Source organism: Vitis riparia, chromosome 12 (genome assembly GCF_004353265.1).
Source record: "Vitis riparia cultivar Riparia Gloire de Montpellier isolate 1030 chromosome 12, EGFV_Vit.rip_1.0, whole genome shotgun sequence".
NCBI lineage: Eukaryota > Viridiplantae > Streptophyta > Magnoliopsida > Vitales > Vitaceae > Vitis > Vitis riparia.
The window spans coordinates 20855834-20880863 of NC_048442.1; the positions used below are offsets into that span (position 1 = coordinate 20855834).

General features: G+C 34.2%; 2 protein-coding genes across 2 annotated transcripts; both read left to right on the forward strand.

The window, feature by feature from the left end:
* Window positions 1-5436: 5436 nt before the first annotated feature.
* Window positions 5437-7183, forward strand: LOC117927102 (peroxidase P7-like). Its single transcript, XM_034846509.1, has 3 exons — window positions 5437-5673; window positions 6028-6219; window positions 6504-7183. Exons 1-3 carry the CDS (start codon window positions 5464-5466, stop codon window positions 7053-7055), a joined length of 954 nt encoding a protein of 317 aa, XP_034702400.1. The 5' UTR covers window positions 5437-5463; the 3' UTR covers window positions 7056-7183.
* Window positions 7184-15090: 7907 nt separating this feature from the next.
* LOC117925803 (aspartate aminotransferase, mitochondrial) lies at window positions 15091-20947 on the forward strand. The gene is made up of 10 exons (XM_034844886.1): window positions 15091-15374; window positions 16083-16168; window positions 17590-17796; window positions 17945-18050; window positions 18170-18274; window positions 18353-18525; window positions 19204-19363; window positions 20053-20148; window positions 20246-20340; window positions 20439-20947. Exons 1-10 carry the CDS (start codon window positions 15204-15206, stop codon window positions 20509-20511), a joined length of 1272 nt encoding a protein of 423 aa, XP_034700777.1. The 5' UTR covers window positions 15091-15203; the 3' UTR covers window positions 20512-20947.
* The last annotated feature ends 4083 nt before the right edge of the window (window positions 20948-25030 follow it).

Consider the following 25030-nt stretch of genomic DNA (forward strand, 5'->3'; position numbering starts at 1 on the left):
CAGTCCATGGGAAGACTAAACGCAATGGATAATAGGTTATAGACCCAAGCACACAATGTCTCATTATTATTTACATAGGATATTAGAGTTTAGTTGATTCTTTATAGTTGGATGTTGAATCAACTTCAAAATTAGATTATGAGAGAGTCAATACTCTTATGGGTCCCAAACGTCCCTGCTTTAAGCTCATATACCTTATTAGCATGGGTTATGAGGGTTGGATTAGTTCTAAGTTCACTTTTGTGTATAAGGGTGTTTTGATAATTATGCAAGGTTGTACAAGGGTAAGTGATGAGGTCTCTAGATTAGGTTAATTGATTAATTAGCAGACTTTGTTGGATTAATTAATCAATTAAATGACTTAATTTGAGTTAGATTAAGTGACCCAAGCTCATGTGGGTTCAAGTCACTTAAACCTAGTTAGGAATCCTATAAATACCCCCTAGGTTTCCATCACTTTTGTCTTCCATTATCAAGAGAAAAAGAAAGAGTCATAACCTTCACCCTTCTTTCGTCCCCACCGAAAGTGTGTTAAGAAAAGGTTGACTCATCAGGCAGAAGATCATGGGTTTATGAGATTTCCAACAACTTCAAGGTTGTCTTCAACACTTAGAATTTAAGGTTTGGAAACATCCAAACCTAAAGGTTAGTACTTTTACCCTAAAGATCAATTTTTTGAAAAATTGATATTACTTCCATTACTTAGATCTAAGATGCTAAAAAAAACAACCTGCTAATACTCAATCAAGTGTTGAAATCAAATACCTCTCCAAGGCTTCCACTCCCATGGGCCTCATGTGGTTTTCTTTCTTGCTTTGTGACATCAATATTTCTCTTTCAAATCTCTATAGTTGTTCTATGACAACATGAGTGCTCTTCATATTCCCATCAATCCTATGTTTCATAAATATACTAAGCACATTGAATTAGAGTATCACTACTTTGTTCATGAAAAGGTAGCTATCGGAGCCCTTGTCACTCAGTTTGTGCCTTTAGCTAATCAAATTGATGGTATTCCCATTAAGAGTCCATCTAGCAATGATTCTAGGAAGCACTTTTAGCCTAAAAAACATTTTTTAAAAAAATTGTATTTGGAAAAATTTAGAAAACACTTTTAAAAATCTCAAAAATCATTTGTAACATTGAAAAATCAACACTTGATAAGTGATTCTTCTAATAACATTTCCAAAAAATACTTCAAGTAAAAACATTACCAAATGCATTCTAAGCCTTTATAAAGACAATCTTTTGTTACTTGTCCTAGCAAGCTGGGATTTCAACCCATTTTACCTGCCAAATGAGGAGGCTTGCTAAGGAAACACATTCGGTTTAATGTAAAGCATTCACTCGTGGCATTCAATCATCCAGAATCATGGAGCCAATATATATCTACAATGACTACCAGTATCTGTTCTCGCACAATCATGGAGCAAATCTCTTCAGTAAACTCAATAATTTTGGAAAATCAAGAAAACCAAAGAGACAATGACTGAATTATTATTGACAGCCATTTTTCACGCCGTAATTTTAGGTGTTGCAATTCTCTCGTATTATACTCATGTAATCAGCACAATAACTCAATGAAGCTTTATCTGATTTCTCATTCTTGCTTTTGAATTCTTCAACCTCCTACTACAAGTTGTTCATGATATGGAATCCAAGCCGATACTTGATTAAAAAAAAAGGGTTGAAAGGTGGTTTGATACGTCTAAGATTGCTCCTGGTGCAATGCCCATTAGGATGCTGGAGGCAAAACTCAAGTTCTACAAGTTTACAAGATTCCCTAACCCCTTGGAGATACCTTGAATGTTGTTTTCTCTCGAATCAAGCACCTTTAACACTGTCATATTAGCTGAAGGTGGAATGGTACCCATCAAAATGGTCCTGCCAGGATAATTCTCTTCAAGCATGGTTAAGTTCCCAATTTGATCAGTTCTGTGGTGCTGGTGAATATATTGAATGACATTGACTAAGATTTGAAGGGAATTAAGCTCTTTTAGGCCAGTCCTTGGTGCATCAAACGGGCCTAAGCAGTTTAGATATTTATTCTTGAAAGATGGTTGGTAACTTAATTTTAAGTAGCTCATCCAAGTCAAATAATCAGCAAATTAAGCTCAAGATGTAATTAAATGTAAATGGATTATGGGAGATCAATTTGCAACCTTAATTGGAGCTCCCAACGTTGCTTTTGAGGAGGTATTGCTTAAGTTACTGATTTGCAACCTTGATTTGACATTCAGTGGCACTGAAAGTTTCAAGAGAAACTTAAAAAATCCTATGAGAAATTCGCCTAGTTCTTATGTGGAAGGTTTATTTTAACAGATCATCTTAAAGGCCAGGTTCTTGGCCTGGCTGCTAAAGAAATTGTTGGATACTAAGCAGGTGAGGTTTGAAGCATTTAAAATAGATTAGAAGATCCACAAAAAGATGATTAATTGCTAGCGATAATAGTTGTAGCCTCTACCTTGGATTGTTTCCGATATTATTAATACAATTAGTTTTTGTTGATCAAGAAAAACTCTCAAACTTAGTTTGCAAATTTAAGGGTTGACCAAGCCCTTGGGGAAACCAACAGTACACTTGGAGGACTTAGTTATCTCCTTACTAGGACTAGGAATGAACTAATTATTCATCTTAGATTTCACGCTCATTTTCAAATCTGAATGTCTCTGACTTGCCCGATTGTTGCCCAAATTTCTTAACTAATTCCATTTTTCAATCTCTAATCATTCTGCCCAAGAATTTCAGTATATAGAATCTGCAATTAATCATTCAAATTTTCAACGGTTGACGAGCAATGGCACTTGGATGCTCAATATTCACTCTTCTTACGGTATAAGATTACTATAGACTTTGGTTATGTTTGGTTCCTGGAAAGTATTAAAGAAAGAAAAAAAATGTCAAGAAAAATGATTTTCTCATGTTTGCTTTCACCGTGAAAAATAGGGGGGGAAAATTAAATATAGTTAAAATTAATTAGAAATTTATGCATTTTAAAATTATTTAATTTTTATATAATTTAAAAAATAAATTAAATGAATTTGAACAAACATATAAAAATAATTTATTAATTTTAAATCTATTTTTTATTTTAATTCGCTTTTCTTTCTTCCTCTCATTTTCCCTCAAATTTTTCAGAACCAAACATAGCCTTTAAAAATTTTCATTTCGTTTTCAAATTATTGATTGCTGCCAGCTATTGTCATGCAATTAAACTGGTTCAGAGAGAGTATCAACATTTTGGGAATGAGCTATTGTCTTGCAGGGCTAATACCACCAAGCTACTGGAGTCACAAATATCTCTAGGAATCAAGACTTCGACATGGCATGCGGCCAATTTGAAAAGTTCAAAGAAAATTGAATATCTCTGGCAATTAAATCGGAGATCGTATTATGTCAAAAGAAGAAGAATTTGAGGGTATTTGTCAACAGTTTAGTTAATGCATGGGTGCATGACAGTGAAGGGTTGTTAGATATAGGTGGAGATGGGTGAGTCTCAAGCATTCTAGATAAGATATTTAGGGGTGGAGAAAGAGTTTAACTTGAAGATTAACAGGAAGCCAGAGACCACTTTACCTATGAAAGATTTCTTGATCAAATCGGATCATTATCTTAATAACATATCTTAATTAAAATTCTTTTTGAAAATTCTATTTCTGACAATTGGATGTCGTTGTAGAGCATTTAACATGCACAAAACAACTAGAAAATATATTAGAATCTTCCTTTGTCTTCCTCTTTAATCTATTTCTCAGTTTGAATTCACCGACAATTAAGGTTAAATAATCCACGAGTTTGAGCTTCATAAATTTTTTTCTCCTTCAAAATTTTCTCTCTTAAGATTATTCTTAAGTGGTTAGTATTTCTAAAAATCCAAAGAAAATGATAAAAGCCAGATTCAAGTTACCTCTCCTCTGGTGTAGCATGGTCATCATCTTCCTCAGTCAAAAGATGGTAATTAATTAAAAGTTGAAGTCAAAATGGATGAACTTTCTATGTTAGATGGCCACGGAAAGCTTGAGGGATTCTGGAGAATAATTCAAAGTGTATAGACTACTGTAAGCAGTCACGGGGTCACTAGTGAATGACTCACCTCTTTGGCAAATGGATAAGATAAGGATCGGAGACTTTCTCGTGGGGTTTAAGAACTGGAAAAAGAAAAAGAAATTAAGCATAGTAATTCATCTTTTTGGTATGAATATCTTTAATTTTTTAGTCAATTTCTAATGAAAAAAAATGAAATTATTTGGGGAGTTTCATCCATAATTAATTGAACAAGGTTTATGTAAAATAACTTGGGATTTTTTCCAATTTTCTAGGTTAAAATATGTATCATTTTCAATATTTCAAATATCTCAGTGCTTTGCAGATCCAATTGGAAACGGCAAACATGTGTTGTGACACTAAAAAGTCAAAAAAGAAAAAAAAAATCAAACTTGTATTTATTGCAGTCTACATTGGATGAAATTCACCCTCAAAGTTTTAATTAGAAAATATATTTATAAATTAAAATTGATCTGTGGTATCAAAATTAAAGTAGAATTAAGATTGTCTAGATCTTTTGATTTTCTATTTCAATCAATTTTCTTAGGAAAATGGTTAAAATTTTCTATACAATGAAAATCTCAACCTTAATATATAGTTTATATACTAAAATTTGACTTGCTACAAGTTTGGCAATTCAAATTATTTTAAGTTTTATATTTAAACTATATATGTGACACCAAAATAATAAATCCACTCTTATCAACAAAAGTATAAGTACTATCAACAAAATTTTAGATCACTATCAACAAAAATATCACAAACCCTAAATGACCAAAATTATCCAACAAAATGGAATGGAATGGACGTTATTGTTAAAAACACTTAGGTGTCTAGTGCTCTATCCATGCAAAAAAGAAAAAAAAAATCTATTTTGGAGAGCATAGTGGTAATATTTTCAGCATTATTAAAGTAATTGAAGCTTAGAAAGTGACCCCATCCCACTTGGAGTGCCTATCTTCAATATGCCGACCAAACACTATCTACTACAATCATTAAAGCTTAGCTAGGCATTCTTTTATTAGTCAAAGCCACTTTTTCTATATGAAATGACAAAGAGATCAAAATGCATTTATTCTTGTTTACATGCAAATCAAAGTCACCTCCCATGATTTCTCTCATTTTCTTCTCTTTTTGATAGGCTCTTGGAGTAGTGGGCTGTCATGCATGCTTGATTTTTGTATCAAGTCAACTCGCCTTTAATGTGGCCACACATATGGAGTTTACCCGGAAAAGTAAACCCTGCAAAAACCGCGTCAGAGCAGCTAAGTTTGAAACTTTAGACCTCTTCTCTCCCCACTGGCCATTACCCACATGCATGCAGGTTGCTTTCTCTCTATATATTTGGAGCTCGTCCAAAGCTTTTTCCATCATCTCAAGCCAAAACTGCTTTCACTTAGATCATTGTAGTTTGTTATCATGGCCTCCTTTACCAATTCTTTTGTTGTATTTTCCATCTTTTCTCTCCTTGCTTGCTCCATCAATGCTCAGCTTTCGCCTAATTTCTATGCGTCCTCTTGCCCTAACGTTCAAAATATTGTCCGGGTTGAAATGGTGCAGGCTGTGATTGGAGAGCCACGAATGGGTGCTTCGATTCTTCGCTTGTTCTTTCATGATTGTTTCGTGAATGTAGGATTCCAGTGTCTTGGTCTTTCCATATAACATTTTCATATGCATGGTTCTTTAACCAAACACCAAAGACATTTTTCATGAGGATAATTTGAGCTTTTATATTCTACTCCCAAATTTGAAATTTTGCTTTCTTTCTTGATTTTCATACATTTTTCACTGCAGCCAAACAGATTATTTAGCTTGACTTTGGGCATTGTCCATGGAGAAAAAGATCAACTTTTAGTCAACTTAACAAACTACATTTCTACTATATAGTCATAGCCTAGGTCATGCGAAGTCATATTTACATGAAATTCTTGGAATTCATTCTATAAATTTGTTTGTGTAACATCATTTTCTTTTGGAGCACAGGGCTGTGATGCATCAATACTACTGGACGATACAGCCACATTCACTGGAGAAAAGAATGCTCTTCCGAACCAGAACTCAGTTAGGGGTTTTGAAGTAATTGACACCATTAAAACCCGAGTTGAGGCTGCTTGCAATGCCACGGTATCTTGTGCAGACATCCTGGCACTGGCAGCACGTGATGGAGTCGTCCAGGTTAGAACCAAATAGACCATGAAATGCAAACCTGCGTATTCACAACTCCACATTATCACTTCTTGTTCATTGTCTAAAATGTTTCTATAGATTTGAGTCAATTGGACTTTTTTCGAATATTAAACAATGCAATTCATGCTACAATCAAACTAGTAACATAATTTCCAACAGTCAATTTGTATGTTGCATATATGATGTAAGAGATCTGATATTCATCTTTGACAGATGATAACTGTACTTGTTCTCTGCGATTTGATGGGCATAAAAATGGTTTCCGTTTGTAGCTAGGAGGACCCTCTTGGACGGTATCACTTGGGAGGAGGGATGCAAGAACAGCCAGCCAGAGTGCAGCAAACAACGAGATTCCATCGCCATTGGCTAGCCTCTCGGCCCTCATCTCCGGTTTTGCTGCCAAAGGTCTAAATGCCCGTGATATGACCGCTCTGTCAGGTAGCCATACAATAGGCCAAGCTCAGTGCTTCACTTTCCGCTCCCGCATCTACAACGACACCAACATCGACCCCAACTTTGCTGCCACCCGAAGATCTACATGCCCAGTTTCAGGCGGAAACTCCAACTTGGCCCCCCTTGATATACGGACCATGAATAGGTTTGATAACATTTACTACCAAAACCTTATGACTCGGCGTGGGCTTCTCCATTCAGACCAGGAGCTGTTCAACGGTGGGTCTCAGGATGCTTTGGTTAGGACCTATAATGCTAACAATGCCTTGTTTTTCCGAGACTTCGCTGCTGCTATGGTGAAGATGAGCAATATCAGCCCGCTCACTGGAACAAATGGCGAGATCAGAAGCAACTGCAGGGTGGTGAATTGATGAGATGTCCAGCTTATATATCAGCTGAAATTTTAAGGCATTATCGAAGTGTTTATATATGAACTATAAAGTTGATTGAATAAGAGGCCTCCATATGATCTAAAGAGGTCTTGCCATCATTGTTCTTCCTTTTTGTCTCTCTCCAATGTTTCTAAATTCTGTTTCAATTAAGGGTCTCCAAAAAGCCCGTGGCCCGTGGCCCGCTTTAGGCCCGGCCCGGCCCGACGGGCTAAAGCCCGGCCCGAGCCCGTTTTTGGGCGGGCCGGGCCGCGGGCCTAAGTTTAGTCCCGGCCCGCCGGCCCGGCCCTTTAAAAAAAATTACAAAAATAAAAATTAATATACTGTATTTTTATATAACTAAGTCCATTAATAAATATAAAAAGTTTGTAGCTTAGTTGGTTAAAGCCTCAAATTTTAACCATGAGGGGAGGGGATTAAAGCCAAAATGAAACAAGGGAAGGGAGAGGGGGGGATTCGAACCCCTCCCCTCATGGTTAAAATTGGAGGCTTTAACCAACTAAGCTACAAACTTTTTATGTTTATTAATGGACTTAGTTATATGTATATAAAAATACAGTATATTAATTTTTATTTTTGTAATTTTTTTTTAAAGGGCCGGGCCGGGCCTAAACTTAGGCCCGCGGCCGGGCCCGCCCAAAAACGGGCTCGGGCCGGGCTTTAGCCCGTCGGGCCGGGCCGGGCCTAAAGCGGGCCACGGGCCGTGGGCTTTTTGGAGACCCTTATGTACCATTGATGAAATTTATTTTGTAAAATTGATCTACTGTGAATCATGATTTTATTTTATGAGTGGTTAGTTTTCATGAATTGATATTAATTAAAATGAAAGGATTTCTATTACCAATTAGTTGTAAAGCTAATAAATATTAAATTAAATTGATATTAATAATGATCTAAAATTTTTTTACCAATTAATTGTAAAGTAATAAATATTAAATCAGATTTGTTGATAATGATACAAAATTAATTCACCGATTAATTTTAAATTCATCATGTTAATAATGATAAAGACTTGTTCTACCAATTGACCAAAAATTAACTTTGAAATATTAATATTATACATGTGTTAAGTAGATAGTTGATATAGATTTTGTTATTTTTTGCAACAAGATCCTTTGATCAAGGATATTTGCTTTTCAATTATCTCTTATGATATCCTCTATAATAGAACAATTAATTCTCCATATTCTAAACTCCCTACTGATTCAAATGAAGAAAAGTAAGACTTTTTGTTGGTTTGTTTTTTTAGAGTCGAGAAGACTTAGACTTTTACATCAAATTTCACAAAAATGTTGGTCACAATATAACTTTTATTTTTCTATAGTTGTTATAATTTGTCAATCATTTTATATTTTTACTTACTCAATTGTAATTATTTATGAAAAACCATTAAAAAAACGAATAAATATTAACACTTATATAGACAAAAGTTATTTGAAAAATACTTTGTCATAAACAAAAATTATGCATACTCAAAAACTATGTCATTGTTATTATTTACAATTAGAAGTTATGAAAATAAAAAATAATAATATTTTTTGCATTAGCCAAAGGGTTTAATGTATATTTTATTATAACCAGAAGCCATAGAAAACAAAATTGTTAATTAACAATTTTTTATAATTTTGTAAATATAATTTTGTAAATTTCATATAACTAGAAGTATGTGAAAATGCCATCATTTTTTATATTTTGTTATGATCAAATTATTTATAGACGGAAGTCTTGAAAAATTATTCTTTCATTCTTATGATAATATAAAATATGATTTCTCATAGAAGCTATGTAAAATATATATATATATATATATATATATATATATATATATATATATATATATATATATATATATATATATATATATATATTATATTTCATAATCAAAAGATAAGTAGAGAAACTATTTTATTATATTTATATATCTTTTTAATATTCTTATAACTAGAAGGATATAATAATTATTTTGGTAGCCTAAAACTACATGAAAAATAATTGATATATTGTTATAGTTTGAAACTCTACCAAAAAATATTTTGCATATCCTTACAACCTCAAAATTATGTAAAATACTTTCATAGCCTAATATTATATCTTATAACTAAAAATTATAGAGAAATTATTATTTTATATGTTATCTAGAAGCTATATAAAAAAGTTAATTTTATAGTCTCTCTTGGCCAAAAGTCATCTAGAAAATGTTTCACATAGAAAATTTATGGTCTAAAGTCATATACATGGAAAGAAAAATATTCATAACTACAAGTTAATCAAACAAGAAAATAAACACAATAGCCAATAATTATGCTAAGGTTATTATTTATTATAACCAAAAACTATACAATTATTGAATTATTTCCATTGTTTAATTATTTTTGTTAATATTATGAAATTTGTGAACAATCTTTTATTCTTAATTTATTTTTATACACAATTCTAAACTATGTAGAACCATATAAAGATGATAAATTTTTGAAGGTATTATCTTATATATTATTGCAAAACATACATAAAGCTATGTAAATTTTATACCTTTATAACCTACTATTACGGCAAAATAGTGTTATTTTTTCTTGCTTTTTTTTAATTGAATTATTATACTTGAAAATGTGAATCTCAATAATGAACTACACCTAGAGGGGGGTGAATAGGTGTTATAGAACAATTTAAAAATTCTCCCAACAAAGATTACCTAACCTTAGATTATCTTAATGTCAAGAAATTTTTCTTCCAATAACTTTTCAACAAAGCAAAACATCCACAAGTAATAATGTATGCATCAACGCTTTCCCAACAATTTATAAATGCAAACCACATGCAAATGCTTCAACACTCCTAAAAAATGAATCAAAATATAGAGTGAGAGAAAGAGACAATGAACATCGGATTTTTAACGTGGAAAACCTCCGAAGAGATAAAAAACCACAGGCCTATCACCGATTGAAAACTCCACTATGAAGAATAAAAACTGAGTACAAGGTTTTACCTAGCTCAAGCCAACCAATCCTTCCCGGAATACTTGACTAGTACCTTCATTTTCAGCTTCTCCTTTTGGAGCACACTTGGAGTCCGCACCAAGCTCAATCTCGGCCTCTTCTTGAATCCACACAAGAAGAAAATGGGTTTTTGCACAAACCCAAATAGAATGAGAGATTGAGATATGAAGGAAGGAAGGAATCAACCCATTTGTTGCTCAAGAAAATCCATTAAAAACCAGTTTGGAAAACATTAAGAGAAGTGGATTTTCTTTGTAATCAAAAACCCCAAATTAGGAAAGCAAAAATGAGAAAATGAAGAACACTTGGAGTGTGGCTGCTCTCCCCACGTTTTCAGCGGTCTCTCTACCCAGAAAATGAGAGAAGATTGGTTTTTAAAGTGTAAAAAGAAGCCCTTAATCTAATGGCTGAGATTTGATCAAAAAAACATTAGTTGGATAGATCCACCCCTACACCTGGATCGATCCAGAAACAGAGGAATGAAAATCTTGCACCAAAAACCATTTTTCCCAACTTTCTAACACATTTAAAGATTAAAAAACCGGGTTGATTCACATCCAATCACCATACACTCGACTACATACCTCGGCCTCTTAGCAAAGTCTTAGTCTTCAAAGTCAAGTAGTCTGAATAGGAATAGGAAAGCCGAGTTAGGGCATACTTAGGAATTTTGTCCGGAATTGCCAACCTAGCTAAACACTCACAATACTTGTTAATTTGCTACGAAGATGAACATCAAATGACCATGGACAAGTCCACCATCAAATGGGTATCGAGTAAAAGCTTGTGTCAGATAATCTCGGCTCTCCAACAATGGAAACTGAGTGAACTGGAGTATACCCGAACAATAAACGGCCCTTGCAATCAGAATCCGTACCTTCATAAGCTTATTAATAAGAATGACAACTCTGTGGTCATTAGTTTCTCTACACCAGCCAAACAGGATTGATCTCTCATAGCCACCAAAATACTTTCCTTCACCAAGCCTTGGCTGCTTGAAGACAATCCATCAATTGAATCAACCTTGGCGCCACTTGCTTCCAAGCATAACTTTCCTCCAGCATCAGCAACAATTAGCTTTCCAGGGCGGCTCAGTTCAACTTCAAGTTCAGCTATTGTTTCGTTGAAAAGGGCTTGGATGCTTGGGATTTGGATTTGATGGAGAAGGATTTCGACGGAAGGCTTTGGAAAGGCTTTGGAAGGCCGCGCATGCATGGATCACATGCACGTGGGGAGGTCTTTCTTGGTGAAAGTTATTTGTGTCCGTGGAAGGAGTCAATGTTGAATTGTCACCAGCTTTGCCATCCCGCTACTACCCGTCATCTGGGATCAGATTTTGACTGTACTTCGCATTTAACAGTCTATAACCAGGCTGGAAAACATATGTTACCATCTCCCACAATATCTCCTTTGTTCAGGAATTCCACCAATCATCTCGGAATCGAAAATTCTGTGCACCACCGAAACTCAAGTTTTTTTATCAAAGTGCATGATTTTAGCACAGAAGGGAACACGTTATGGCTCGGGTACTTTCCAGAAACTAGCGCTTGAATGAAGAAAGGTAAGGAATGGAGGAAGGGGCCATGGGAGATGGCATTGGTGAAGATTCTGAACTTGAAGCTCCTGGTGTGTGCCTTTTAGTTATTTGAAACCAATCATCTTGGCAGTTAGGTTCCGCAAAGGAGCTCATCCAAAGTCTGAAACTTTTAGATTTCCATTCTCAAAGGTATTATGCCCTTTGTCAATATCCCCAGCAGTGCAGCCGCACATACTTCAAAACCCGCAATCTTGAGCACATACTACGTAACTACACTGGTCTTCCATCCTTCTAGTGTTGTCGCTTTATGCAGATATCCATAACAGGATTAGCCTTAATACTCGCCAAGAGCAAACCTCCCAATAATGACATCTCAAACTTTCTCCAAGGAACCGGGAACAGTGGAATATAGGGAAAGAGGAAAAGACAAGGAAAAGGAGCGGGGCATAAAACATTCACCGATTATGCATAACCCATTTCATTATTTTATCCAGGGTTTAATAATCAGTAGGTTAGTTCATGGACATGGTCTCGAAAGAAAAGCACAAAATCCAACAAGCTCCTCAAATAAGAAACAGCGAACCGAAGCACATACAAATATCTCTTGAATGGAACCAGGGAAAAGAAAGATTAAGGCTATGTTTGGTTCTCGGAAAGTACAAAGGAAAGAAAAAAAAATGTTAAGGAAAATGATTTTCTCATATTTGATTGTCCTGTGAAAAATATCAAAGAAAATCAAATATAATTAAAACTAATTAAAAACTTATGTATTTTTAAATTATTTAATCTTTATATTGATGAGTTAAAATAAATAAAATGAGTTTGAAGTAACAAAAAAAATAATTTATCAATTTTTAATCTATTTTTTTATTTTCCTTCACTTTTTCTTTCCTTCTACTTTTCCTTTGTATTTTCTTTCCCTCGCATTTTCCCTCAAATTTTCCGGGAACCAAACATAACCTAAGGCAACAATAACCTTCCATAAAAACCCAACAAGCAATGCAAAAATCATAGGAAAAGAGGTGGGAGAAGCATGAAAGGTGAAATAAGCGGGAAACACATAACAGCCATACCTCAAAGTCTCCTCTACAGCAAGGTGTGCTGGGCTTCGGGCTTGCTGCTCCTACTCCCAAAACTAGCATAAAAAACCCGTGAACCATCTCTTCTGTTCTACTCTTCTTCTCTTTTGCTCTCTGATTTTCTTCCTTGCTCTAGAATGCATGGTCAGCCCCCCTTCCTCTCTAAGACCGATTGGCAGTCTTCCTGTTCTTTGGCAGCATGCAGCATGTACATCGAATCCCCATGGTACGGCTGCCCCTCTCCTTTATGAACGGTGCGAGAAAATCAGAACACTTGCCGGCCCCTTTCTCTGGTGCCCTACTTTTTTAATTCTAGGCGTGATCCTCTTCAGTATGGAAAGTGTGGCTGCCAATATGGAATGCATGGCTGCCTTCTCTGTGAAGTCTGTGATTCTATCCCCCAGAACCTCTCATACAGCCACGGTATTTCCTTATTAAAAATTCAACCCTTAGGAGTGCTCAGATTCAGTCCGTGTACGATCCATGATCTCTTGCAAAAATATAATTAAAACTAAAGTAAGAATGATGTAATTGAAAATCCAAAAACAGAATTATGCCATTAAAATAAAATTTAAAAATTTAAAAATTAAAAAATAAAAGATAAAGTCCATCACATGCATATTTGAGAAGAACAAATATTATTTCATACAACTTAAAAGAGAATTAAAATCATTAACCACAAACAATTTCCTAAAATAAATAAACAAAAAAATAAATAAATAATGAACAAATAATAAAAAGAATCAAGAACATGCAATAAGTAAGATATATCTAAAAGGTGACCTAGATGATATAAGGCGAACTAAGTGAAATTTAACCTAAATTGCACCCAAGTAAAATATAACCTAAACTCGAAGAACGGTTAAAGTCACAATGAGAAATTAGACAAAACCCTCAACCAAAGTCTCCAAGATGGTTTAAAGAAAGCAAGCTATTGAGCAGTAATCAGCTACAAATGAACTACTATAAGGTACGAAATGAGCGGACATGTGCTATGGGGATAAAATGAAGAGTCTACAAAATTATTTGGGGAGTTTAATCTACAATTAATTGAACAAAGTTTATGTAAAATAACTTGGTATACTTTCCAAGTTAAACTATGCATCATTTTCAATATCTCACTGCTTTGGACATCCAATCAAAATCTAAATTTCATTTTGTCTCTCCCAAACATAAAACAAAATTGGAAACTGCCACCATGTGTTGTGACACTAAAAAGTCAAAAATAAATAAATAAATAAAACTTGTATTTATTGCAGTGGATGAAATTCACCCTCAAAGTTTTAATTTGAAAATATGTTTATAAATTAAAATTGATATCTTAATATGTGGTATACAAATTGAAGTAAAATTAAAATTGTCTAGATCTTTTGATTTTCTATTTCAGTCAATTTTCTTAGGAAAATAGTTAAAAAAAATTATCCAAAGGAAATCTCGACCTTAATATATAGTACTTATATACTAAAATTTGACTTGCTATAAGTTTGGCAATTCAAGTTATTTTAAGTTTTATATTTAAACTATGTATGTGACACCAAATTAAGTTTTATATTCAAGTTCTATCAACAAAATTTTAAAGTACTATCAACAAACCCTAACTGACTTTAATTATCCAACAAAATGGAATAGAATGGAATGGATGTTGTTGTTTGGAACACTTGGGCGTCTAGTGCTCGATCCATGCAAAAAAATCTAATTTGGAGATCATAGGGGTACTAATTTTCAGCATTATTAAAGTAATTGAAGCTTAGAAAGTGACCCCATCCCATTTTGGAGTGCCTATCTTCAATATGCCGATCGACCAAACACTATCTACTACAGCTTAGCTAGGCGTACTTCTATTAGTCAAAGACACTTTTTCTTTATGAAATGACAAAGAGATAAAAAATGCATTTATTCTTGTTTACAGCCAAATATTTAATTTTTTATATTCAACTAAAAGCATCTTATATTAATTAATATAACTAAATTCAATTATAAGTTTAATTTAATCATTAAATTAAAAAATAAAAAATAAATATACCAAAAAATAAACCCCACCTTTCTCTCCTTTGCCGCTGAATTACTTTGTCTTTTGACTTTTTATATTTGAAATTTTTATTTACTAAGTTGACTTGCAATCATCAGTACTTCTGGTTTCTTATCAATCACATCGTAGGTTAGAGAACATGATGAAAAGGGGAAAGTAATTAATATATTAAATAAAGGTTTTTTTTAATCAAATTGAAAAGTAATTTTTAGAAATGTCTCACTCACATACCTAAAAAAGAAATGGTTTTCTCGAAGACTAGATAGTCGCTTTGTAATTTAGAAGGGGCAAAATGGTAATATGGGGTTTTTCGGAGGTCAAATAAAAGGAGAGATATCGCTCTCGAGTCTCGAATAACACGCCTTTCAAGGTTGTTGCAACAAATTTGATAAGCGGCGAGGCCGAGGCGAGGCGATTAAATTAAACTCGCGACTTTCTAGTGTCTCTTTGTTTCTTGGCTCAGAGTCGTAGAGGTCTACACCAGCTCTGTCCATGGCGTTTAGAACGGGAATTTCCAGAAGGATGATGATGAGGTCGGGGTTTGGACTTCGATCGATGTCTTCGTGGTGGGGGAGCGTGGAGCCCGCTGCCAAAGATCCGATCCTTGGTGTTACTGAAGCTTTCTTGGCCGATCCCAGTCCTGATAAAGTCAATGTTGGAGTTGTAAGTTCTTTATGCCTTCCTCTATGGATTTCAATAGCTTTTTGTGTTTCTTCTTTCCCTGAAGAAAGAGTTTGGGGTTTTTGTCAACCTCTTCTGTTTCTGTGTTTGGTTTTTTTTTTCCTTTGCTATGGAAATGGAGGGAAAAGGAGGGACAGTTTGGAAATTTTGTCTCTTTTTATTGTTGTTTTGGGCTTTAGAAGAGATGGAGGATTTCGACTGAGACAAGTAGTTGTTTTGATCAGCTTTGGTTTAAGTAAAGAGCTTCTTCTTCTTTCCCTGAGGCTGTGAAAGACAGTTTTTTTTTTCCCTTATATTTTCTAGAGGACGAGAAGGGGAATAGATGAATTTTTAAAATGGTTCTGATTTTACCTTCACCTTGTGTTTGGTTGCTGGGAAACCAGAGGGAAAGATGAGATCAGAGGAGAAATTTTTAAACTTTTAGCTTCTGCGTTCGGTTGCTGAGAAACTGGGGGAAAAGAAAAGAAATTAGGAAATCCAGAAAGCTGAAGCCTTTCTCGACTAAGCGTGAGCGTTTCATATTCTTGTTTGTTTATTTTAGAAGCAATGAATAAGTGGACTAGATTGGCAAATAATTTTCCTTTACCTCACTTTCTCAGCAAGCAAAAAGGGTAACTATAACCTTGATTAACTGTACATACATTTTTTAATGCGTGCATGAATTGATGGGGGCTTTTGGTCTTGTCAAAGGGTGCCTACCGCGATGATAATGGGAAGCCTGTTGTTCTTGAATGCGTTAGAGAAGCAGAGCGAAGGATCGCCGGGAAATTAAACATGTGAGTGCGCTTTGTTCTTCTCAACTTAAACCATTAGATTATAACTTCAAGCATAATGATTAAAAGTTATCTTTTGATTAATTATAAGTTGTCAGCATTTAGATAAACATGTATGCCTGACGCATTTACTTTACCAATTGCAACTTTTGTGGTGGTTCTCTCAAGATCGCATCTTTATCCTCCACTCAACAATGATTCCATTTGCTACTATTCTATTCCCTACTTTTGAAACCATGATATTGTTGGTTATTTGAGGTATATTTTCACTTTAGCCATTGGATTTTGGATTCTTTGGGTTCCATTTGTTTCCATGGAAAATAATCAGTGGAGAACTTTTTGCATGGGAGAAATTATATGATAGGGTGAAAATTTATTGTGTCTCGTTCAACCTTTTTTGAGAAGGGAAAAAAAAAGAAGGGAAAAATCTTATAGCACTAAACTGGGCCATTTGCATCAATCTTTTATTTCTTGGAAATTTTCAAATTTTCATTTAAAGAAATGGACACTTGTTTATAAGATTAAAAATGATACAAAGAAAAAAAAAAAGAATAAAAAGGAAGAGAAGAAATCCTGAAACCATGCTTCCTTGTAAGTTTGTTTGATGGTTATATGTTTAGTGTGTGGTGAGATATGGAATTGGGAAGACTTATTATATCTATGGTAAATGTTGAGTTTCTGTAGTTCTAATTTACAGCTTTGGGCAGGGGATGGTAATTACTCAATTATCCTTGGTGGTATAATTTTGTTGACATAGGTTTGAGATTTTGTTAGGAAGTATATGATAATTGAAAATTCTTCAAGTAGCTGGTAGCATTTTGAATTTGTATTTTAGGGCTTTCATAAGGAAATGTGATGATATGATCCAATGATGTCAGAATATCAATAGAAATGAATATTTCATGAACCTAGGTTTGATATGGGATGAGGCTTTAACCATGTTGGTAAAGGGTCTTGGTTTCATTTTTGGTTTTGGGAAGATAAGGGTGCCTCTTGAAAAGAATCAAGCTTTTGTCAAATTTTTCTTATAGTTTGTACCCATTTTCTTTACTTTTTTTCCCCCTTCTTTTCCTTCCTTCCCAAAACTGTAATTTAGCAATTGTATTGAGGGTCTCCATATCAATTAAGGTAGCAAGGGTATTCTTGAAAATCAATAGAAGGTGCTTTTAATTTCATTGAAAGGAAAAACCAACGTGTCATGTCAGTCACGGTTAGGATGATTGTTTCTTTGTTATCTCTGGTTTATCTCCATATTTCTTCTCAAAAGAAACTTGTTGTTCCTTGATTTTTTTTGTCAGTTAAATGGTAGAAGCTGCACCAAGTAAAATATTTTAGCTGTGACATATCTAATTCATTTGTTGTTTCTTTGTTTTTAGACTGATGAAGCATTGTATGCATTTTTCTTTTTGCCTTTTTTCTTCCAGGGAATATCTTCCCATGGGAGGAAGTGTGAACATGGTCGAAGAAACACTGAAGTTGGCATATGGAGAGAACTCTGAATTCATCAAAGATAAGCGGATTGCAGCAGTGCAGGCTCTCTCTGGAACTGGTGCTTGCCGACTTTTCGCAGACTTCCAAAAGCGTTTTCGGCCTGACTCCCAAATTTATATACCAGTCCCAACCTGGGCTAAGTGAGTACTCTTCTTATTTGTTTCTTTTTATTTCTTCATTTTTGCCTCTGGTATTCCTTGTGCAGATTTAGTTAGAAAATCAGAATGATAGTGGATATTCTTATTTGTTGAGTTGTTGTCTGAGGTGCCTAACATGAGATTTCAACAGCCATCATAACATCTGGAGAGATGCCCAGGTCCCTCAAAGGACTTTCCATTACTATCATCCAGAGACAAAGGGTTTAGATTTTGCATCACTGATGGATGATGTAAAGGTACTTAGGCCGGACTCATTGTGATCTGTGATTTATTTGTCTCATACTGTTTAAACTTCTGTTTTCCATGTTTCCTAAAGCATATTATTTTCCTTTATTTATTTATTTATTTTCGACAGAATGCTCCAAATGGATCATTCTTTCTACTTCATGCTTGTGCTCATAACCCTACTGGAGTGGATCCTTCAGAGGAACAATGGAAAGAGATCTCATACCAGTTCAAGGTAGACATAGAAGATGTTTTTTTTTTTCAGTTCTCTGTACTGACTTTCCATGTTTTAATACATTATGATCATTTTCAGGTCAAAGGTCATTTTGCCTTCTTTGACATGGCATATCAAGGTTTTGCTAGTGGTGACCCAGAGAGGGATGCCAAGTCCATCAAGATTTTCCTTGAGGATGGTCATCTAATTGGCATTGCCCAATCGTATGCAAAAAACATGGGACTCTATGGCCAGAGAGTGGGATGCCTAAGGTAGTTGTCAGTATACGATCTTTGCACTGATTGTGAGATTTTTTCCGTCTGTCTTTTCAAGTCTTATTTTCATAAGGGGGCTTCTTATGTTTCTATTTTAGTTTACCTGTATATCAGGATCTGTTTTTCATATCAGATAGACTTTTCTGTTAGATATCTGCAGTAATGTTTTTGTGTGGCTGAATTTATGTTATTTTTATAATACATAAAGACCCATTACAAGATTGTTGCACCATTTGCATAGTGTGGGCCAACCTTCAGGGATCGTTTCTCTAAGAATAAGGCTTCTGTCTTTTAATCATAAGTTGAACATTTTAGATTTGATCCTAGGATTTGAATCATAGGGTTCTTAAGCACAATCAAATGCATATATGGTGCATGTAGAGTGCAGGCCAATAGTGTGAAAAGTCATAACTTGAGGACTTTGATCCTTCTTATCTGAAGTTTGGCATGCAACAATTTTCAGTATTCAAGGTATATGGTGAAATCTAACATTCTAAAATTGATGCCTTATGTTAGTCCATTAATCATTAGGCCCCAGATTTAAACCTTATAGTCAATGGCCAAAATGCTTGATTTGGCTGTTGCTGCAAGCTTTTTTTTCCCCCTCGGATGGAGTAAATGTGAACAGAAATAGACTCTCTTATATTCCAATGACGCCTTTCTCTACAATTTCAGTCTGCTCTGTGAAGATGAAAAGCAAGCAGTGGCTGTCAAGAGTCAGTTGCAGCAGATTGCTAGACCCATGTACAGTAATCCACCTGTTCAAGGTGCTCTCATTGTGTCAACTATTCTTGGTGATCCAGAATTGAAGAAATTATGGCTCAAGGAAGTTAAGGTAATTTACTATTCCTGTGTTCTTTCTTGAACTTTATTTATGTCCTTGTCAGATAGGCGAATACTACTTTTCAGACTTTGTACATCAATTTATATTGGCGTCTTAGTTGATTTTGGCAACAATTTGATCTACTTGCCACTTTTCACCGTCTTTTATGAATGCTTAAAAGTTGAGGAATCATAAGGGCAAATTTTATATGGTATCTAAGTTTGATCTTGGGAAGGATTTGATCTATCTTCGAGTTTGCACCTGTTTCTTCTTGTTTCCCTTTTTTTTCTTTTTTTTGAATGCTTAAAAATTGAATAATCATGAATATAGAATGCAGCTTTGAAGCCACTCCAAACAGAAAATAATAATAATAATAATAAATCCACTGTCTTAGGATAGTTGATTTAGGGCAATGAAGGAGCATGTGATCAACTAATTTTTAATCTTTACCCATAAAGCATCTAGTTGTCATTATCCGTCCTTTCCTTTTGGGCTGATCAATCGTCAAAAGCCTTCACATGTAGCTTGCTAAACATAGAAATTCACCTTTGTAGGAGCCCAAGGATTCCAAACTACATTTGTGGGAAAGAGTTCTTATAAGTCATAGATATATGCAGGGTTTTTTTTTTATTTCTTTTGTTCTGGTGTGTACCTCTTTTGTTAATGACTTTTACATCTTCATGTTATTAACATGCCTCCAGGTTATGGCAGATCGCATTATTGGAATGCGAACTGCTTTACGAGAAAACCTAGAGAAGTTGGGGTCCCCCCTGTCTTGGGAGCACATTACTAACCAGGTATTGTAGAATTTGTCAAATTTATTTGTTTTACTCATTTATTTTCCTTTCCACATTTCTTCAAATGCTTACAGACCTTGCTGATTCTTGCAAACAGATTGGCATGTTCTGCTACAGTGGTTTGACACCTGAACAGGTTGATCGAATGACAAATGAATTTCATATCTACATGACTCGCAATGGTCGCATCAGGTAAAGTTTCCTGCATTGAAGTATTTCTTTTGTGCTTGTATTTTTGTTCTCTTTCTGTGAATTGAATTCTTAGCTAACACGTGAAAAAATGTGTACAGTATGGCAGGTATTACAACTGGAAATGTCTCATATTTGGCTAATGCCATCCATGAAGTGTCAAAATCTGCTTAGAGAAGCATTACAGGAAATATACCTCAACTAAGAAATGATCTAGGAGCCATAGAAAGGTAACCAATCATTACAATTAGCCTAAGTTTTTTCATACCCGTTCAACCATTCCCTTTTCTACCAAGGAGCAATAAATTGGACTTGAGTTATGCGCTCTTCACATTTTTTCTCTCTTTCTGTTGGTTATTGTAAAATGCAAGTTGAATTTCGGGTGGTGTCCTGATTCTCTTGTATGTAAACCATTGGGGGGAGCAAATGTATTACATTTGTCCAGTTTTCTTGGGACAATAATTTGGTTAGCAATAAGTCGAGGCAGAGGATGAAATTGTCATACAGGAGCATTGAAAACAAAAGAATCATTGGATGTTTGGATTCCAATAACATTTGTTGTGTCTTTTAATAAATTGAAATCAAAGGAAATTTGATTTAGGATATTTGCTTAATGTTTAAATTGCTGGGGTACTTGTATCTGTTTGTGGCACATGGCTGTAAGCAGGCACTAAAGGAGGGAGTATAACCAAGATGAGAGAGCAGATCGACCCCATCACAAAAAAAAATCACTTATTTCATTGTTTTTTAAGGACCACTTTATTTAAGTATTCATGAAATGGTTTAGAGTGTCATCGAAAAAGTGAAACTACTTTGTGCGAGACTAGTTTTTTTTTTTATTTTTTTTTTTTTTTACAAGTATTAAATTGGTATGATGTGTTGGATGTCAATTAGTTTTAAAAAAGTTTTCTTAAAACCATTACTTTTGTTATAAAATATAGATACGATATAAATACATTATAAATACAATACAAGTACTATATTACAATACATTACAAAATACCTAATTCACAACATATTGAACTATTTTTACTCAATTAACATTTGTGGGTTATCATGTGGTATTCCTGCATGCTCAATGCTATAAACCAAGCTTAGAAGCCAAATAAAGTAGCTTCTATATATATTTTTTTAATAAAAATTAGTTTGTAATTTCAATGCATTGATTTGTTGATGGAAATCCAATCATGTATAAATAGGCATCTATATATATATATATATATATATATTACAAATACACTACACTAACATTATATAATGATAAGATATAGTTTTGAAATTTTAAAATTTATTACAAAACTGGTAGTTATAGGTTACTTTACTACCTATGCATCTTGATGTACTACAAATATGTTTTTTTACGATGTAAGATATTTTTTATTAATTACAATGATCATTAATTGATTTTGTCTTTGTTGTAACATTTACCTTGGTTGTAATATTGCAATTTAGATTGATTTGATTGTTACGAAAAGAAAGCTTACATTTTCGTAGGTAATGGACTTAGGAAATTTTATTTATAGTTTGCCTTCATGAAAGAGGGAGAGTGTATCTAATGAGGAAAAATAAATATGATACAATGGTAGGCAAAGAAAAGGAAATTCGACAATGAATGTCATATGATGATTTTTTTCAAGGCATGTGATCAATGATTGGGTATTACTTAAAATAGATGTACATTTCATTACACCCTTCAGTTTGATCTATCTACACTTCTGTAGTTGGACAATGATGAGGACATGCATATGATGTTATCCCATAGTTATGATGGTGTTCATATTTATGTACAAAAATAGGTTCAATGAGTAGAAATAGAAAAAGGTATAGTCAATGTGCAAACTAGGAATTGGTAAGTCATATATGCATTATTAGTTATCATTCATTTCATGGTATAGGCTGCAAATTTTAAATATTTGAGTGTGCTACAAAATGTAATTGTAACAATAGAGAGGAAACACAATTCAGTTGCATTATGTGAAGCCAACAATGACTTCAATATATATGTAGAGACAGAAGTTGGGCCACATGATTTAAGTCTTTGTCTTAAACCTATTATTGAGAATGAACATAGTTTTCCTAATGCATATGAATTTAGAAATGCATTATATGTGTCATTAGTTGATAGATTTCACTACAAATTCAAAAAAGAATTCTTTGAGGCGAATATCTACATGTTGTTCAGTGGACGAGTGCCTTTTGAGAATAACTGCTCATTCAATAGGCATAACCAAAATTTTAAAGGTTCATACCTTCCACAATGTCAACAATCATTGTATAGATGTTAAGTGTTTAAGTCAACCTTTAATGGGGGCAAGGAGAGGTGCACGTGTCATGGAGCAATTATAAGCACTTTGCCTCATCAAATTTACAAAGACTTCATGAGGCAGTATGGTTAAGTGGCAGCAAGCTTGAAAATACAAAAAAAAAAAATGCATATGAGAGAATATATGGTCTTCTTGAGAACTCATATAAGTTGTTACCTTGGTTATTTAAGAGATTGTTGGAGATTAATTTGGGAAGGATTGTTGAATATATTGGACATAATGGACATTCTTTGCAATTGTTCATTGCTCATTCTTTTTCAATTCAAGGTTTTTTAATGGGTTGTTGACTTGTTATTATAATTGACTCACCCCATTTGAGTGGACTGCATAGAGGTTCATTCTCTACAACAACTTATGATGTTGATGATGACATGTTCCTAATTGCATTTGGTGTTGTTAGTTCAAAATACTTTAAGAATTGACTATGGTTTCTATAGAAATTAAAGGACTTACTTCAAGATAAGGATGTAATCATAATATCTAATAGGCATAAAGCAATTCTTCGTAATGTTTCTGAAATTTTTGGAGTTGAAAATCATGCATATTGTTATCGCCATGTAAAGGAAAATTTTAGTATCCATGTGACCAAACATAATGTAAAGGGAAAGAGAGGTAAAGAGAATGCATTATTACTACTTGATAGTATTATTCATGCTAGGTTGGATAATGATTATGTTGTAATCATGAAAAAATTGAAAACATATAATAGTGATCTAGTGAAGTGGGTTGAGGAGGACAATTCGCAACATTGGGATAAGATGATAACTACTCTTGTTGAATCATTTAATACTTGGCTGAAGGAGAAACGTAATGACACATTTTTCAGCTTTGTAATGGCACATATGGATAAGTTTGCTCATCTGGCATATGATCATAAGCTACAACAAAAAATTGGAAAACACCATTTGGCCTTAAGATAGAGGAAAAGTTGTTGGAGAACATTATAAAAGGTGGATCATTTCCTATATATCCCTTTGTTGGTAGCGTGTTTAAAGTACTTAACATGAATATATACATTGATGTGAACTTGAGGGAATGCACATATACTTGTATGGCTTGGCAAAAGGTAGGAATACCTTGTGAGCGTGTATGTGCAACAATACATGAGATGAAACTAGATGTTGATGAATATGTTGACTCATGTTACAAGCTTCCAATGTAAGAATTGATATATTTCAACCATTTTAATCCACTTTCGAATCATAATATGCCTATAATTGATTCTGATGGATGTGTCTATGATGCACGAAGTCGCTTATACCCTTGAATTAAACCTCCATGCTCAAAATGACCAGTTAGAAGGTCTCGACATCATTGAATATAGTCTTAATTTAGTGGAAAAGGAGTTGTCATTAGGTTGCAATGTAAAGTTATAGGCCATAATCGAGCTTCATGCAAAAATTCTTTACTGTTTCCATGATTGCAATGTTATGATTGTATGGTGGCATGATACTCCTTATCTTATTTTGATTATGATTATATCTACAATTTTACAAAATTAGTATTATTAAGAAATTGTTTTGGAACTAAGTTGTATACTTGAATGTCATGACCATGACCTTTTTATTAAATTTGTCACTATTTTGGGATTATGATTTTATTATTATTTAAGATTGTTTAGATCCATGTTTTTAATGTGTTTTAAAATATCATTATTAACTTTGTACATGTTCTTTTCCTCTATTTAACACACTACTAAAGTTGTTCTTTTGGAAAATTAGTATACTTTCACACATACAAATGGACTTGTATGGTCTTCTCAACATGACCATAGCATGCAAGCTTCAATTGCTACAAATTATGCACACCTTTTGAGATATCAAAATAAATCCATGTATTTGCATATTAGAATGATGGAGAGGATTTGTGGCTTAGTGTCACGGACTTAGTCGTTCACTAAGCTCGTGCGGCACTTAGACAAGCCAAGACGCTTGATCTTGCTAAGTCAGTCTTGCTCCTCGATGCTTAGCTTGCTAGGTTAAGACACTCACGACTCAAAAGCTTAAGAAGCTTGGTAGGCAACTCTTGAAAGAATGGAAGCTTTCACTAACTCAAGGAAACCTTTACAAGTGCTTGGATGCTCACTTGCTTGGTTAGGAAGTGATTTGGGTGGTGCCTTAGCCAAATGAGGCCCTCACCTATTTATAGGCACCAAGGGAACTCTCTGGAACCTTGGAGGGTTCCTTACAAATCAAGAATATTCTAGAACTCCCTACACTAATCTATGTACATCCTTATGTACAAGAAATCTCTAGAATTCTCTAGAAAGCCCTGGACTTCTCTCATGCCTTCCACCATAGTGTAGAGATGTGTGGACATCTCTAGGCATTTCTAGAACCTTCCACACTCTTCCCACCAATGGCTTAGTG

Excerpts from the sequence above, each read along its gene's own strand:
- LOC117927102 (XM_034846509.1), top strand. The coding sequence starts at position 5,464 with ATGGCCTCCTTTACCAATTCTTTTGTTGTATTTTCCATCTTTTCTCTC. Across the intron at positions 5,674-6,027 it reads TTCATGATTGTTTCGTGAAT|GGCTGTGATGCATCAATACT; the intron begins GTAGGATTCCAG and ends TTTGGAGCACAG. Across the intron at positions 6,220-6,503 it reads CACGTGATGGAGTCGTCCAG|CTAGGAGGACCCTCTTGGAC; the intron begins GTTAGAACCAAA and ends TTCCGTTTGTAG.
- LOC117925803 (XM_034844886.1), top strand. The coding sequence starts at position 15,204 with ATGGCGTTTAGAACGGGAATTTCCAGAAGGATGATGATGAGGTCGGGG. Across the intron at positions 17,797-17,944 it reads CCAGTCCCAACCTGGGCTAA|CCATCATAACATCTGGAGAG; the intron begins GTGAGTACTCTT and ends AGATTTCAACAG. Across the intron at positions 18,275-18,352 it reads AGATCTCATACCAGTTCAAG|GTCAAAGGTCATTTTGCCTT; the intron begins GTAGACATAGAA and ends GATCATTTTCAG.